The sequence below is a fragment of the Blastocystis sp. subtype 4 genome (genome assembly GCF_000743755.1).
Source record: "Blastocystis sp. subtype 4 strain WR1 chromosome Unknown seqid_0242, whole genome shotgun sequence".
NCBI lineage: Eukaryota > Bigyra > Opalinata > Blastocystidae > Blastocystis > Blastocystis sp. subtype 4.
Window position 1 is genome coordinate 1 of NW_014569305.1, and position 16310 is coordinate 16310.

General features: G+C 38.0%; 9 protein-coding genes across 9 annotated transcripts; 3 read left to right on the plus strand and 6 right to left on the minus strand.

Moving 5' to 3' along the window:
• Positions 1 to 396: 396 nt before the first annotated feature.
• On the plus strand, positions 397 to 2689 carry JH06_3567 (glycosyl transferase; the record flags this gene model as incomplete). The annotated part of the gene is made up of 8 exons (XM_014670677.1): positions 397 to 455; positions 559 to 1648; positions 1679 to 1827; positions 1856 to 2027; positions 2059 to 2190; positions 2221 to 2404; positions 2435 to 2581; positions 2613 to 2689. 8 exons carry the CDS (start codon positions 397 to 399, stop codon positions 2687 to 2689), a joined length of 2010 nt encoding a protein of 669 aa, XP_014526163.1.
• Positions 2690 to 2700: 11 nt separating this feature from the next.
• JH06_3568 (hypothetical protein) lies at positions 2701 to 4916 on the minus strand (the record flags this gene model as incomplete). Its single annotated transcript, XM_014670678.1, has 11 exons — positions 2701 to 2916; positions 2947 to 3525; positions 3559 to 3792; positions 3839 to 3944; positions 3974 to 4095; positions 4126 to 4192; positions 4221 to 4274; positions 4304 to 4581; positions 4612 to 4652; positions 4684 to 4860; positions 4883 to 4916. 11 exons carry the CDS (start codon positions 4914 to 4916, stop codon positions 2701 to 2703), a joined length of 1908 nt encoding a protein of 635 aa, XP_014526164.1.
• A 38-nt stretch (positions 4917 to 4954) lies between these two features.
• JH06_3569 (hypothetical protein) lies at positions 4955 to 5413 on the minus strand (the record flags this gene model as incomplete). The annotated part of the gene is made up of 3 exons (XM_014670679.1): positions 4955 to 5119; positions 5149 to 5348; positions 5389 to 5413. The coding sequence occupies 3 exons, from the start codon at positions 5411 to 5413 to the stop codon at positions 4955 to 4957; spliced, it is 390 nt and encodes a 129-aa protein (XP_014526165.1).
• A 450-nt stretch (positions 5414 to 5863) lies between these two features.
• Positions 5864 to 6891, plus strand: JH06_3570 (malate mitochondrial; the record flags this gene model as incomplete). Its single annotated transcript, XM_014670680.1, has 2 exons — positions 5864 to 5908; positions 5941 to 6891. The coding sequence occupies 2 exons, from the start codon at positions 5864 to 5866 to the stop codon at positions 6889 to 6891; spliced, it is 996 nt and encodes a 331-aa protein (XP_014526166.1).
• JH06_3571 (hypothetical protein) lies at positions 6558 to 7407 on the minus strand (the record flags this gene model as incomplete). Its single annotated transcript, XM_014670681.1, has 3 exons — positions 6558 to 6885; positions 6916 to 7157; positions 7189 to 7407. The coding sequence occupies 3 exons, from the start codon at positions 7405 to 7407 to the stop codon at positions 6558 to 6560; spliced, it is 789 nt and encodes a 262-aa protein (XP_014526167.1).
• A 103-nt stretch (positions 7408 to 7510) lies between these two features.
• Positions 7511 to 10095, minus strand: JH06_3572 (hypothetical protein; the record flags this gene model as incomplete). The annotated part of the gene is made up of 11 exons (XM_014670682.1): positions 7511 to 7833; positions 7864 to 8011; positions 8041 to 8276; positions 8307 to 8471; positions 8501 to 8576; positions 8608 to 8730; positions 8760 to 9117; positions 9148 to 9405; positions 9436 to 9701; positions 9733 to 9900; positions 9931 to 10095. 11 exons carry the CDS (start codon positions 10093 to 10095, stop codon positions 7511 to 7513), a joined length of 2286 nt encoding a protein of 761 aa, XP_014526168.1.
• A 143-nt stretch (positions 10096 to 10238) lies between these two features.
• Positions 10239 to 11570, plus strand: JH06_3573 (hypothetical protein; the record flags this gene model as incomplete). Its single annotated transcript, XM_014670683.1, has 8 exons — positions 10239 to 10294; positions 10331 to 10466; positions 10498 to 10770; positions 10801 to 11028; positions 11058 to 11127; positions 11158 to 11287; positions 11318 to 11403; positions 11434 to 11570. The coding sequence occupies 8 exons, from the start codon at positions 10239 to 10241 to the stop codon at positions 11568 to 11570; spliced, it is 1116 nt and encodes a 371-aa protein (XP_014526169.1).
• A 919-nt stretch (positions 11571 to 12489) lies between these two features.
• Positions 12490 to 12870, minus strand: JH06_3574 (hypothetical protein; the record flags this gene model as incomplete). The annotated part of the gene is made up of 2 exons (XM_014670684.1): positions 12490 to 12702; positions 12733 to 12870. 2 exons carry the CDS (start codon positions 12868 to 12870, stop codon positions 12490 to 12492), a joined length of 351 nt encoding a protein of 116 aa, XP_014526170.1.
• Positions 12871 to 13684: 814 nt separating this feature from the next.
• On the minus strand, positions 13685 to 14959 carry JH06_3575 (hypothetical protein; the record flags this gene model as incomplete). Its single annotated transcript, XM_014670685.1, has 11 exons — positions 13685 to 13754; positions 13783 to 13863; positions 13893 to 13966; positions 13996 to 14106; positions 14137 to 14218; positions 14250 to 14298; positions 14329 to 14464; positions 14495 to 14614; positions 14645 to 14693; positions 14724 to 14887; positions 14918 to 14959. The coding sequence occupies 11 exons, from the start codon at positions 14957 to 14959 to the stop codon at positions 13685 to 13687; spliced, it is 978 nt and encodes a 325-aa protein (XP_014526171.1).
• Between the last annotated feature and the right edge of the window lie 1351 nt (positions 14960 to 16310).

Consider the following 16310-nt stretch of genomic DNA (forward strand, 5'->3'; position numbering starts at 1 on the left):
GAACATCGTACCACTCCTTCTTTGCCATTGTATCGATCACCTTCTTTCCCTTTCCCTTCTTGTTGATCTTCTTCTGAGTCTTGCCTACAAAATCGGTTAGAATAACATTCGAATGGAAATTTATTATCTAGGATGACTTCAAATGCTCCAGTCAGTCACAAACATACCAATAGCCATTTTGAGACACAACTATTCTAACAACCAATTGACCAAGAAAACAATTAGGTCAATCAAATGAAGGGCCCTAAATAAAAAGCTAATTATACCTAAATAGGGCCTAATACTTCAATTATTGGTATTATGGAATAGAGGCGTTGACTGATTTGAAATAGTATATCAAAAACTAAGGAGGGATCGAGAGACTGGTACGAAATATAACACGACATCGTGGTCAGAATGATCTTTAATTCCATCTTTATTTCTCAAATTGAACTCATTGATAGTATTTACTACCTGTAATGAGTTTATTGAGAGGACTGTGTCTTATTTGTTGCTTATACGTGTTGACACTCTTTTATCAGGTGATTTTTAGTAGAGTAGATATCATTTCTAGAGTAGATATAGCTCCTCGCAGAATTTCTCGTCTTTTAGAGTAGATGAGTTTCCTTTACCCAATCCAACTGTATTTCAATCTATTGGTAACAACGCTAATGTTGTTGTTAACCCGAATGGAAAAAAAGAAAAGCTTGAACAAGTAATACGCAGTGCTGAGTCAATGTGGATCACGAAATTCAATTCAACGTTGGTAACTGATACCAGCGAGCTGAATAAACTGACTGGAGTCGAGCCCACGATTTCTGCTTCATCTTCTGTATCTGAAGATGTAAACGATAGTTCAGCTTTAGCTGAACAAGTAGTGGATTCAGACCAGCCAAATGGAACTATGTCTGTTGTGGAGGATCTGGCTAAGCGAGGTGAGGAAGTAGAGGATTCAAATCAACATGTGGGAAAACAGAACACGAACTTTGTCAATGAGCAAACTGCAGAAGAGGCTACGGAAAGAGATGATAAAGTTTCTGAACAAACTGCTGCTGATACTGATAAGCAGAAGGATGAAGAGGTTATCAAGGAGGATGAGTCTTCTAAGCAGACTAGTGAAAGGGCTTCTGAACAAACTACAGACAAAGCTGATAATCGGGATGATGATAAGGTTATCGAGGAGGATGAGGTCTCTGAACAGACTAGTGGAGAGGCCCTTGAACGAACTGATAAACTGGATAAAGAGACTTCTGAACAATCTGAAGAAGAGGATGATAACACTCCTGATCAAACTACCGATGAGACTACTGAACAGGATGATGAACAGACTTCTGGAAAAACTACGGATGCTTCTGAACAGACTACTGAAGAATCTAATATAGAGACTTCGGATCAATCTGAAGATCCTACTCCTTCCAAAGTCGATTCAATGAACCTGTCAACAAAAGACCCATCCAGTAAATCGCAGAAGAATACTACAAAGCCTGTCAAATCAAAGCGAAAAGCAAAAAGTACTCGACCTAAATTCGGATCACGATTCGTATTCAGCAAGAAAGGTTCATCTGTTCAAAATGTGGTTCTAGATCTGACCATTCCAGCCATTCCTCCTCCTCCATCATCTACTGGTCGTCTATCTCTTGTTCTCTTCACTACAGCAGATGCTTCCCACGTATGACTACCAAACTAGCTTTGATTTTAGTTTTACCCAGAGTTGAAAGTTCTGAATATTCTGCAAATGTTTGACTTATTTCAACGCGAATTCAATTTTAAAGGGATTGTCTTCACACACACACCATCCATTCGGAATGCTGCCACTAAACTCCATATTCAAGTAATCTCAGATTTCCCGTAGTTTCTCTTTATCTTTGTAATATAGAGTGAATCGTTATCATATGCCAATTGTTGGGGCTATGTATACGAAGGCTGTAGAACTGTTTGATAGTGAGTATTATGGTTATATCAACAGTGATATCCTTGTATCTGTGAATCTCTTCGAACTATTAGAACTGTGTAGATTGAATGCAGAACAAGGAAATATCAACTTACGAGTAATGATTGGATCAGAGATTGATTGTTTAGCATGAAATTGCTGGTCGTGTGAGTGAAGTACCCAGTTATGATAAACTTATCGCAACAGACTTAGTAGCATATACCAAGTATTTGAGAAACCTATCAAGACAAGTGAAAGCCTTACGACATGGCCACTCTGCTGTAGATGAAGAGTGATGGTATTATGAATAGGATTACTTCATCTTTTCACGATATTTCAACTTCTCTGATTACAAGCCCGTAGTTATTGGAAGAAAGAAAGTTGATAACTATTTGTTATGGATTCCTCATCAATCTCCTGTGACTACGGAGGATTTGAAGTATACTCGGAATCGATGGAAAACCAAAGGGCATTTGATCGATACATCGTATGCTGGTATGAAAGAAAGATGAGTTTGATTACTAGTTCGAGGAATTCATCTTGGATACGATAATTACCTCAGTCGTGAGATTCGAGATCGTTTAGGAGCATCTGACAAATACTGGAATCTGAAGTACTTCACCAACATTGATGGACATCATGCTTCGTTAATGTATTCTCATTATACATTCCGTAGGATTTTCATCTTAATTGTAATTGGAAGGGTATTATCGAGGAGCGTTAAATGTAAACTATATAACAAAACTGAAGAAGAATCGTGAACGATATAGACAGAAATAGAATGAGATTTGTTACAAACACAAATACAAATGAAAGGTATTTTGATATACATCTCGGTCTAAAAGGTCATTGAGTTGTTCATCGGAACTAGGAATGACAGAATCCATGGATAAAGCGAAGAAACCCTCTTTTCGGATCAAAGACTTGGGCTTCTCCAACGAAGGCAAGCACAGTCGAACTATATATTTGCAGATTGATACTTCTTCCACAGAACGAAACTGAACTGGCTACAACTAACTCATCATCCTCTCTTCTACCATTCGGACATCACAAGACTCAAATCGGACCTCTGTCTGTCTGGGTAATTGTGTCTCATCACACATCTGACCGTTGCTATATGTTAAGTAGTAGTATGGCTTTGGAGGGGTTACTGACATATCTAAAGCATAAAAGCCACTCCTTTCCTCATCATATGAACCTAAACTCCACACCAACTCAAGATCATTTGGAACACCAGCCATTTTTGAGTGATATTGCTCGATGACATCTTTGTGGCGATATCGATAACTCCAATAACCTGTAGTACGTGTCGGAATTGGAGAAGAAGCAAATATTTCGTTTAGATGTTCATCCATTTCTTCACGAGGAATCGGAAACATGTCAGCAATTTCATCTTCATCATAATCCTCAAAATCTTCGGGACTGTCATCTTCTCCGAACTCCTCTTCTTCAATTTGCTTCTGCACATAGTAACCCAAGTGACTTTTGCAGACATCACATACTACAAACGAAAATTGATATTCAGGGAAATGAGGACACTTCTGCTTTTCGTTTGCAATGGTTGTTTCGTTCGCAATGTTGTCTACATACAAAAGTCGTTTTCCCTTCCACACTTTCTACAAGTTACTCTTCCTGACAATAAGAAGTACGGATGAGTCGAATGATTCAATCGGTATCTTGACATCTCCTTTTTGTTTACCCAGAATACTCATAGAATCGGCTCCCACTGCATGTCGTTCAACAATATTTGTAAGATTAGTGATTACGGATCCGCAAACTCGACAATAGAAATGAACAGGATTCTCTTCGTTTAAATGTGAAGAACAGACAGAAAGAACCAATAAAATTGCAACGAGAAAGAAATACCTCATTGAAAAAGGATCCTGTGAACAAACAAGAGAAAAGACGTTGGTGTTACCATAACACTACTTTGGTAGTATTGTGGATCACTCCATTGTGCAAGTATTTCATATATACTTGGACTAAATCCTCTCGAGTATACTTCAATCCAAGAACATTCAACTTCGTGTCATTCCTATCATTCACTTGAAATTCAATTTATACTCTTTTGTATCGATAATTATGGTTGTTACATTCGATAGATCAAGGGCTCCCTCTTCAGCCAACTTCCAAATACGATTAGGAACACCAACTGCTATTGGTGTATACCGCTGCAATGCTTTCTTCTATTGTTTACCCCTATTTCTCTTCCCTACCTGCTCATCCATCTTCAGATGTTTACTAAACAACTTTGGAATAAAAATACCAAACGACGACAAATGTCTACATAATATATAAATACCAAATCGACTTGAGGAGTTCAGTACAACGTATTGCAGACATACAGAAGATGAGAACCAAGGGACTACATGATATCTCATATGATAAAAGTACCTTCCATTCTTTGCATCCTTTCGTTTCTGGACGTATTGACGCTTCCAATCAGGATTGACCTCTTTAATTCGACGAACTAGCATATCATCAGAATGAGGGAGAGCAAAGGACTGAAGATAATCCTCCACAAAAGGAAATTCTATTCCATACTCGGTAAACCGGTTATCTGCATTTTCCATCACAACAAATGACCAGAAATAAGCTGCTTGCTCCATCGGGGACATTTTCTCAGGATCAAAGACGATCTTGTTCAGCTCATTTCGTTCTTTACGGCGTCTCTAGAGTAAACCGGTTATTCACAACACTACTTTCAGTTCTGCAAACTTCTCCTTCTTCTTAGCCAAGGCTTCTACAAGATCACTCAATAAATGAAACCAAACCAGGAGTTCGATTCCTCTTCTTCTGACCTGTCGGTTTATCCTCCGTCTGTTGATTCTCTTCCTCTTCGTTACTTGCAACTGGAGGAATAGTGGGACTTTCCTTTTCTTCTTCATCTACAGTACGAGATACAGCAGCTTCAGCATCTGGAATGGTATAAACGTCATCTTCCGAATCAGCTGTGAATTCTAGTATTGAAACAATAAGTACACAATAAACTCTTGAATAGACTCATTATCGCCCGCCTTGTGAAAACAGCACAAATGATTCTGTTTATAACGAATACTTGGAAGAAACATTCAAGGATGAACCAGAAAGATATTTATCAATGCATGAAGTAGGATCTCTTAAAATGGTATACTTTGTAAAAGACTGAAGTTTCTTCTTTTCGATTGAGTCAATAATCCATTGGGGATCAATTATTCGTGCTTTTGAATTCTATTCAATACAACCACTCAGTGCAGTACTTTGAGAAAATGCTGTTCTTTTGAGAAACATAGATTCTTGGCAATAATGATACTGACATTGGAAGCGGAATAGAAGTGCTCAACATCACCTCCATGGGTTCTTACCAATTCTACAAGTTCTAATCTCGTTTTCTCGCCGAGGAATCCATCGAAATAGAACGAATATCCGGCGAAAAGGGCTGATATGACTGGTTTACTATCTACAGTTGACGATATAACCATGGTCTACTCTTGATATACCCATTGATAAACTTTTTCCATTCATCAGTTTTCCTACTAGTCACTATGAAGCGATGTCATTACTCCCAATGCATGCTATTGCTTGCAGGTTGTTTCTTGAATAGGGATGTAGGTTTCAATAGCATATTCTGCTGTTTCGATGAGGAGGGTTTCAGTGTCTTTCTCTCCTTTCGACCCTCTTTCTTGCTTCTAATATACTTGTCCATTGAAATATAATCGAGCTGTACCTTTAGAAATGAATAACAACTCCTATTCGAACTCATGATTATTCCCACCTTTTCTTCTGTATCGCTATCAGTTCTCCAATGCAATTTAGAAATGGAATAATAGCGATCTAGTGTTATAAGATGTGTGTATCCCCTAAATTCACCAGTGCAGATTGTTCGTTCCTTAGAATGATGTTGCAACCTTGGGGTAATCCCTAGGACAGATCCTTCGTGAAGGATATAGTTGTATAATATCATCACTTCTTTCTATGTCTTTTACTGTTTTCTGTCGATCATTTTCTCATTCTTTCAAGGTAGATGTGCTATTAAATACAATATTCATTAGGGAGCAAAGGTTGCCGTTATTGGTGCCTCAGGTGGGATCGGACAGCCTCTTTCTCTTCTCCTGAAGATGAATCGTTATATTAAGAATCTTTCCCTTTATGATTTGCATCGACCTCCAGGTGTTGCTGTTGATTTGTCTCACATTAATACTCCCTGTGAGGTTGTGGGACTGCGAGGAGAATCCAACCTGCCTAAAATTCTAGATGGAAGTAATATCGTTATTATTCCTGCGGGTGTTCCTCGAAAGCCTGGAATGACTCGAGATGACCTGTTTGCATGTAATGCACAGATATCTGTGAAATTAGCTAGTTACTGTGCAGATTACTGCCCAGATGCAATGATTCTGTTAATCACGAATCCCATCAACTCCCTCATTCCCTTGTATGATGAAGTATTCAGACGGAAGGGAATTGATGCAGGAAATAGATTAATTGGACTGACCATTCTGGATACGATTCGGGCATCAACCTTTGTAGGAGAAGCTCTAGGAATTTCACCTGATTTCTGTAATGTGCCTGTTGTCGGAGGTCACGCAGGAACAACTATTATTCCCCTATTGTCACAATTGCAATCGGGTCTCATTTCTGAGATTGATGTTCCTGGGATCACAAAACGAATTCAGTATGCAGGAGACGAAGTAGTAGTTGCAAAAGAAGGAGGAGGTTCAGCCACTTTGGCCATGGCGTATGCTGCTGCAACTTTTACGGCTTCTGCATTACGAGCGATGGATGGAGAGAAGAATGTGATTGAGCCAGGCTTCGTTCGACAAGATTTCCGAGAATGCAAGTACTTTTCATCGCTTTTACGACTTGGCATTAATGGTGTGGAGGAGCCAATTCCATTACCAACTCGATTGACTAGTTTCGAAAAGAGCGAGTTATCTGCGGCAATCCCTTCGTTATTAAAACAGGCTAAGAGAGGAATTGATTTTGCTAAAAATGCCACTCTTTGAATGTGTTTACAACAAATACCATACCGTTGTACCTTCAACATGCGTTCGCGAAACGAAGCCAAAAATTTATCTTTCCATGTTAGTGTCACCGGAGGATGACAATCATGGTCTTCTTTATAGCGATGACGGAGACAAAACTCCTTCCCACAAGCTTCACATTTATATACATTGACAAGAGAAAGCTTCTCTTTGCATCCAGGTACAGGACAACGACGGACAGTCTTTTTCAGACGCGGATTACAGTTAAATCGTATATGTTCTTCCACCTATAAGGAATTTGGAACGAATAGCACATACTAGGATGCTTGTATCAACATCTGGAAGTAACTGAATAGGTTGATCACATTTCGAACATATAATGACAGTATTATCGTTAGCATTTGCCTTTGGACATTTATGAGCATCTCGTTGTATATGTTCCAGACAGTAGTATTCATTACAACAGTTACATCGAAAGGGAAGAATATCCTTTTGTCGGCAATACGCACAATGTTTTCCCAGATCTTCAAACTCCATTGGAATTTGTATGAACTATAAAGTGATTTCCATACTTCTAGAACAAACATGATATTCGATTTCCTAACATATTTTACATAATGCATTAGAACCAAAGAACAATTTAGGAGGATAAGGCAGACAATTCCATGAAAAAGCACTTCGTCATATGGATTTGAATAAGATCAATAACAACAACAACTGTCATCACTAGGAGAACAAAGGCGCAAACTAAGCTAAACATCGCTCCATACTCTTGATTGACTCTTATTGCAAATACATTTTGTTGGATTCGGTTTGCATCGTCATAGTAATATGCACACGATGAAACTTCGTCCCCATGAGTACAACCCATATACAGAGTTGTTTCACTAGGATAATGCTGAAGAGAGTTTGGTTTCGATGATAATAAGGAGGTTGCAAACCATTTGGTCTTCAAAGAAGAGTCTATCAATGAATTAATGACACAACTCATACCAATTGAGTAGAAGCAGCTAAAGCAATGAGGAAGAAGAGAGCAAATTCGATCTGAAGAAACTAGTTCACAACCCTTGATATCGAAATTGAACACAAGATTGATGGAATATCCCTTGCTAGGATCGTGATTCACCGGTGTAAACATGAGCTATAATGAATTCAAGGAAAGAATCTCACTTTCAATGATTGCTGTTTCCGATGCTGGAGTTGAGGAGTGATTCGTGATATTAATTCTTCGCTACTTGCAGTAATAGAAGCATAGAAAGCAGAATGAGGAGGGATGGTATATCTTGAGAGATCGATAGAAATATGTTGGGTTTGATTCAGGAGGAAATACGAAATAGTAAGAGAAGGGAATACTCCGTTGTTAAGTAATGCTGGGGCTTGAGAATCCAATATAGCCTCATAGGAACCTAAGAATGATGAATGCATGAAGATCTCACTTGTATTGTTAAACATAGCAATCATTGAATCTGTGAAGTCACCATTTGTTACACCCATGGTAAAGTTGAATACAGATTGAGAGACTTCCATCACTATAGAACATCCTTCAGTATTAGATCCAAAACACACTCCTTCACAATTTTTGTCAGAATTCGCAATATGACCTATAATGAATAATATAGAAGAAGAATACCTGAAGTACCTCCACTACAAACACCACAATCATCAAGTACTGCAAACCCTGAACAAATATTCATACAATCCAGTTCCTATTACTGATCCATTCAGAAACATAAGTACTTCACGAGAACAACAAATGTAAGAAAAAGAATTCCAACTGTACCCAGCCACCATAGTTCCATTACATGTCCCTTCACAATCAATATTGACAGGGAGACAACAAACACCATTCTTATCACGAATCTGAATTTAAGAGAAGACGATAACTGTACCTCATCAATGGAACACTCATTCTTAGGTTGACCATAAACAACCCCATCAACTCCAACACACTGATTTGACTCTTCTTGAGTACTGTTATGGATACATATTCCACACAAATCACAAGAACCATTCTCTTCACAAGCATCCGGATTGATGGTAGGGATCGTCGATCCTATTGCATAGACTCGAATGAAGGAATCAGAAGTGGTTCGAATGTTTGACCATGAGGAAAGAAGTGGAGAGAAGACACTATGAGTAACAGTCAAGTCGGATACGAACGAGAGAGTTACTGAATACAACCGAGACCCTGAAAAAATGTCAGTGAAGTTAGGTGTGACGCAGAGAAGTTGAGAAGAAGAGATTCGTCTGGAGGTGAAATCATTCATTCATACATACATAACAGAAGTGGCAGTAATGGCTCCAAATTCACAGCGAAGATACTCCACAGGTAGCTGAGGGTCCAGCCAAGAGAAGGAGACAGTGATGTTGGTAGGGATATTCTGAAGGACAGTAGAGGGAGTTACACACAATTCTGTTGGAGCCAAGAAGAAGTATGCAACATCGTTGAAAATGAAAGTTTGACTGGACTGTTGTTTGCGGTAAATCGTAGCAAAATGCGAAGCTGGAAGGTAGTTTCCCATTAATGAAGTGTCCCTTGGAGTCAAATGGAAGATTCAGAGGTACCAATCATCTTCTCCAGATGAGAGATAGGTTGAACGTGTGCTATAGTTGGAATAGCGATAAAAGGGACGAATACCCACCAAACCACTCCCCACAAAAGGATACGAAAACTGCTTATAACAAAAGACAATAGAGCCACTTTCATGAATTACAACCATGAACGAAGTTAGATTCGTGTAACGACTGTTATATACATTCTCCCAAACAACGATCAACCGATGGGGCTCAATACGATACCGAATCGATGCAACACTAGAAGATATAGGATACTGGAAGTGAGTCAATCCCAGAATCACCTACTAGATCACAGAGATATGGAGCAATAAAAGCTTCATAGTGGTACGTCTTAATCGTACAACCATCTTCGGAGAAATAGGAATGACATGGAAATCCAGGTTTAAGAGAAATATACCCATTAGGCGTAATCCATACTGCATGCACCTGCTTGTCATAAAAACGAAACGAAAACTAGAAATCACTTCAATCTGTAACTCTCACGGGAAGAAGGATTTTTTCAAAAGGGACGTCATCCGTGTGTACTACAAAGGATTCATTCATCGAACTGGATGACACATCAATGGGATCGATGCTACGAGCAATCTCCACATATTGAATCCCAGTACAAAGGCAAAAGATGATCACAAACAGAGACTCGTGAATCATTCTGCTTCATTCGCTGTCGACAGTTTCATTAAAACTTGTGTATGAGACTAATAGGGAAGATATCGGTACGAGGACCATTCGGACCACAAGACAATGATAAGATTATGAAAATTCTTGATAGTCATCCCTTTAACGTTGAACTCATGAGTTGCCTTCCCTTCGTTCAACGTGGTGAGAAGAAAATTGAGCCTGTCAAACGGTTAGAGAACGTATTATTTGGTTGTTTCATGAGTAGTTTCATGGATGAAGAAGATGATGAATCGTTTGTTTCTTTTGCCTCAACAAAGACAGATTCCTTTAATGATAGAATTCTGTCGACTCCATATGGTTTTCATTATCGCATTCATGGACCTTCGTGGTTACTGTTAACTGTGCGTTTTTCGTATTATTTGTAAACTATAGGAACCTTTTTATTCCTCTTACATTTCATCACCTCAAGGATTGGTTATTCAAACTGTAAATACTCCAGTAGCATCTTGTAATTCTTTTTCGATTATTGGAGGCAAGTTTCTCATTCTGAAGTTGGACAAATCAAGTTATCAGCGTTTGGGAATTGCTGCAAAGCACGCAGACTTCAGGTTGATTAGCGAAAATGTATACTTGAGCATTGTACCTCTTCGCAAATTGTCATCAACCAGTAAGAGTCTCCAGCGGATTCGTGAGTGTCTCCAGGAAGTAATAGTATTTGAATGAAGTAATATAAAGATTTGCCCTTTAACAATGGATGTATTCTCCTTCAATCGTGAGGTTCTGTTCTCGCTTGAATTCAAAGTGGAAAAAATTCTTAATACTGTATCTAAGAAGAAGGCTACGACAGTTTCAATTCCAGTCGTTGAGGTACAACAATTGACAACCGCTATCCAGCCCATTCGTTCGTCAATTTCTTCTAAACGAGAAGAAGAGATCCAGAACCAGCTTTTTAGTGCTCAGATGGTATTTATTAAGAAACGATGATTAGATAGAATCGTCAGGAGGTTATTGGAGGGTTTTTGGACTGGATTGGATGTGCGGAAGCTTCTAGTTTATCAATGAGTATAGATAACACAATTCATTCAATTCTAGATATGGGACTAGCAGAAGATCTTTCTGGATTTCGTCTTCCTTCATGTTTTCACTACATCGATGGAAATGAATTCAATTTTGTGAATGTCTACAAGAGTAGCGGGTATTTCTCTTCAGAAGCGATTCTCCAGTAATATCGCTTGTTTCGGGTTATTCATAGACACCTTGATTTTCTCAAGAGTCATGTCAATTCTGGAAAGAGTCCTTTCGCAACTTTATCTGTCTATGGAAGTAATTGGAGTGCAGGTAGATGTTTTAATATGATCTTATTTTAAGTCCAATGGATTGTTGGTTCGACTGTTTCCGAGTTCAATTATCTTCAAGATGATGATGCCCATTTGGTGTTTCTTGTTTTTCCTAATTCTTTGCTCTATATCGTGATACTGGCTTCTGATATGGAAACGAGATTGTAAGAAACATGTCTTTTATGATAAAACTGTTGGATTGGAAAACAACGTTGTAATCATCGAAGTAATAGCATTATCAAAGTTGAGTCCTTGAAATTGGCTTCGCTTAATACACTGACACTGTTCTTTCATATTCTGCAAATTGGCATCAAGAACCATAGGTTTGGCTACCTTATCCAAAAGACAATAACTCCACGGGAAGAATTTGCCCTGCATATTCTTAACCACATATCCGACAATTGAATCGTTTTTATTCACAGCAGGGAACTGATTCACCGTCTAATTTCACAATCTCTCCAATACTCTTACAATAAAGCTCGGTGAAAAGTACACCGCTTCTACTTCTTCATCAATCATCGATTGCATTGGGAGAACGCCTTCTAGAGGTTCCATCATTGTAACAGGATCTTGTTGGATCGAATTGGCAGTTGCCAGTGGATACACAGGATATGCTGTAACAGGTGCATTTGGCTGTGGATAGAATCCTTGAGCAGGAGCTTGGGTCTCGATGTATTGTTTGAATGCATTACTGATGACAGAGATGGATTCAATCGCTTTGTTCCATCTGTGATCAATCGAGTCAACGTATTCTTACTTCAATAATAGTGCATTCAAAGCACATTTCGGATCATGCGGCGTCTCGATGTTATTTTCAAGTCGATTATCCCGATATGTAAAGCAAGAAGGACAACGATGTAATTCCAATGAAACACCTCCAACATCTTCATGTCTGGGAATGAGAACAATAGAAGAGAAATACCCAATTAATTGAAACTGCATACTATTAAGTAATGAATAGCAACTTGTAGCATAGTCAAAAAGGAAGCGAATGGAGGAATCAACCATCTGAGGTGAAATATCCATTGGCGTTCCAGCATTGATCCGCTTAAATAACTCTGAACTTGAAGATTCCATCATTTCTCGCTCATTGGATTGTCTCTCTGAAATCAATCTCAACCGGTTCATTCGTACTTTTGGATGTTCGCTTCGATTTAACATTAATGCTAGTGGAATAATCACCAGCAATATCTGCATTCTGAGGATATAACGAAATGTCGGGATGAACATAAATTACAAAGGCTTTGCTGTTGTGATTTTTCGATACACTTTCAATCCGAATATTCAATTCGCAGAAACCCTGGAAATCAAAAAGATTGAACACTATTACTGCTTCGTTGATTTCTTTTGACTGATCGCTAATCACTTTTAGAATGCTTCCACTCTCAGATCGACTTGACACTCGAACTGGTGATAAGTCATCGTAGAGAAGTGTTAAACCCACAGGAATCGAACGACCCCCACGCATCCCTGATGTTACAGGAAGACCAGCACTGTTCTATACATAAGAGAGCATGGTAATTCCAACAGTCAACTGAACTTGGAGTGTGATGTGATTCTTCTTTCCTCCTTCATCTTTGAACCAGTTGCTTGGAATTGAGTTCTTGATTTCCAATTTGAAATTGCTATGTTAAATATGAACATCAGTAATACACAACCGAAAAAGGTGTACTAAAAGTACACGGAATCATTCTCCCCTTCGACACTTCTACCTTAATAACGAATTTCTTGTTACTATGTTGACAACTAAGTTCTCTTAGGAGAAAGGTAATCGGTTGACGATCCGAAACAAAACAGTTTCCACTTTGTCCATTCACACCCTATAGTTAAGTTTCCAAAATATCACAAACAAAGATGGCATTCGTTGTTGTCACAGGAGTGTGGTTTTCATAAAGAAGAGATATGAAATAGTCTCCAACACTTCTATTCCTTAAATAAATAGAAAGGAAATACCCTGAATATACACAATCATGTTCATCTATCAGAAAGACTTCCAATGGAACAGGAACTCCCACAAAAAGGCTATTTGGTAGCTTTCCTATATGAATTCGCAGTCTTCGTTCCATCAGTATTCAATTAGGATTATTCTGAGAAATTCCTGATTCAAGGGCGTTTCATTTTTAATGCATTGAGTTGTTTCTTGGTCTATAATGGATTTATCGGTCATTGTTGTTGATTAGAATCCTAATCTGTGAAGATGACCAATTTTGGACCGGGACACTAATCCTATATGAGTTGCTACTAATCAAACAATTATAACTAAAATACTATTACAAATAGTTCTAATCACTCACATCTTCCTCTTCAGAAAGATCACCAATGGTAACAACATTCTTAGGATCACGAGGGATACTCAACAAGTGAAATGATGGATTCTAACTAAGTAAAATTGTAGGATATTTGTATTGGGATCTTTGTAGCATAACCATATTCAGAAAATTGCTTCAACCCCTTCAATACACTACAAACAAAAGTCACAAAAGTTCCTACTTAGGTCCCTGAAAAACGACCGACATATGAATATCAGGAATAGTGACACCTTGTTGATGATCATCAACTTTGCTCTATGATCAACCATTTCCGATTTACCTACATTCACAATGAGTTGCTGAAGAGCGGGAGGATCTGCGATCCCCCATTCAGACTCACTCCTCACATGATTCTCCATAACTACCTTCTCATCAAGAATATGAACGTTGTCAGGCTAGAAATAAAGAAACTAATAAAATATAACTAATTTCTGCATTAGTGCTGGGATAGTGGATTCTATTGTTCCATGTTCCAAGGGTCTCTTCTCTTTCAATTGATTTAGATAGCTAATGATCAATTCAATATGCTAACACATACTCTGAGAAACCACCTGCATTAGTGTTCATTACCAAAGCGAGTAAACTTTCTATCCATTCACTGAATAAAAGAATCGTACTGACATCACTTCCTGATAAAGAAAGAGGAGTGTAACTAGCTTGTTGAATGCTCATACAAAAGGTAGTCAGAACAGTGGAGCTATAAGTTCGAGAAAGTGGCGAAGTCAACATATAATTTGAACCCAACATATGAGCCTAATAATCAGAATCATTGCCTAAACAAACAATGTAGGTGACAGTGGTATCGTTGAGTGAGGAGGGAATGAACTCATACTTTCCCAGAATGGGTTCAACCATCAATACACGAGTCCAGAGAATCCCATCTTTGACCATAGAATAAACATGCTAGATATAAATTATCTGCATAGCATTGACACAAGGAATTAGTGAATATAACTCGTCTGTAAGACTCCTTGATATAACTCTACAGATCAAAGGTCATTCTTATCGCGACTTTGGATTTACAGATGACGGATCCTTACTCGTAGATCCTGATAATCGATATACTGTCCATTTCATCTTCTGAATACGATAGAGTGTATCTATGAATGAATTGAAACATAAAACAGGACACAATATATCGATTACTGCTAATTGGTCAAGTGTAAAACCACGAGGCTATTACTAAAACCTAATACAAAACCATACATATCGTTCCTTCATTCTACTGATAAGTTCACCTTTGGTCATCTTTGTAGTATAAGAAATTTGCATAAAAACTAGACTTTCAAGTACAATTACGTAAGAATACTCATCAATTCAACCAACTCATCTTTTGTAAGCCGGTAAATATATTCGTTGCATTCAGAAAAGGGAATAGGTCGTTCATCCATTTTTAAATGATTGCCAAAAGAAGTGGGAATTCATGGAGTTGTTGATACTCCCTCGATTCTGAACTTGTTGAAACTCAAGTCAATCTGTGAAAAGATTGAGAGTCAAGATATGACAAACGATAAGAATGGCATAATCATTCATATCTTTGCACCCGGGTGCAATTCTCTTCTCTCCAGTGAAAAGTGATGGAGAAAATGATAGGAATCGCTCAGTGTCGGTGAGTGAAGAGATGAGCGATAAGATGATGTGACCGATAAAGAACAAACAAGTATATCAGCATATGGTACAATTGCGTGTTCCTGGCTCAGAATTTAAGTGAAAGACATTATAGAATATTGAATGGTACGGCTCTTATTGGTACTCTTATTCTTTGATAGCTTGCTATACTGTTGAATGAATTGATCAAGAGAATCAGCATCTCAATCATTATCAATTCATTCATCATACTTGAACTAGTCAATTCTGTAACCCTATCGAATGAATTATCCATCTGTAGTCCATCTTCAGTGAGTGATGGAATGTCTAATTCAAATTCAATAATCAATCAGCACTATCTAATATCGCTTTGCCTATATAACCGAAATTGGCACCATATCCTTTAAATGTAAATAGAGAAGGAAGATCTCATCAATCAATCATTCATTATCACTCATACTCCTCATTATCAATTTGTTTGATTCAGTAGTATCACCATCACCACAAAGAGCTATACGTCGAAGAGTAATGGATTGAAGTCTAGTCAAATCTCATTCATCACTCAGTCACTCATTCATACCCTCAAATACTATTGAACGGCATAAGCAGAATGAAAAATCATCCAATTGAATGGATATGAGAGAAGACAGATTCTTCAATTCAAATGATTCACACCAACAGAATGATCTGTATCCAATGTGGATTTCACTCAATTGAGCACAATTCATTATCAAACATTTGCTTCCGAACCTACTCATCTTATCCAGATAAAAGCTATTCTCTCCAATGATGATAGTCTCCAATTCATTCAATCCATCAATCACAAATCGACTCACTTTTATCAAACAACGATCTCCAATGTCAATTTGTTTCAATGATATCAATGAATAGTTCAATATCAATGATGATATACCAGGAGGATTGAAATGATCAGCAATAATCAGAGATTCAATACAACTAGTAACAATCAATTCACAATCATCAATCCATTTCATTCTCATATCATCATTAA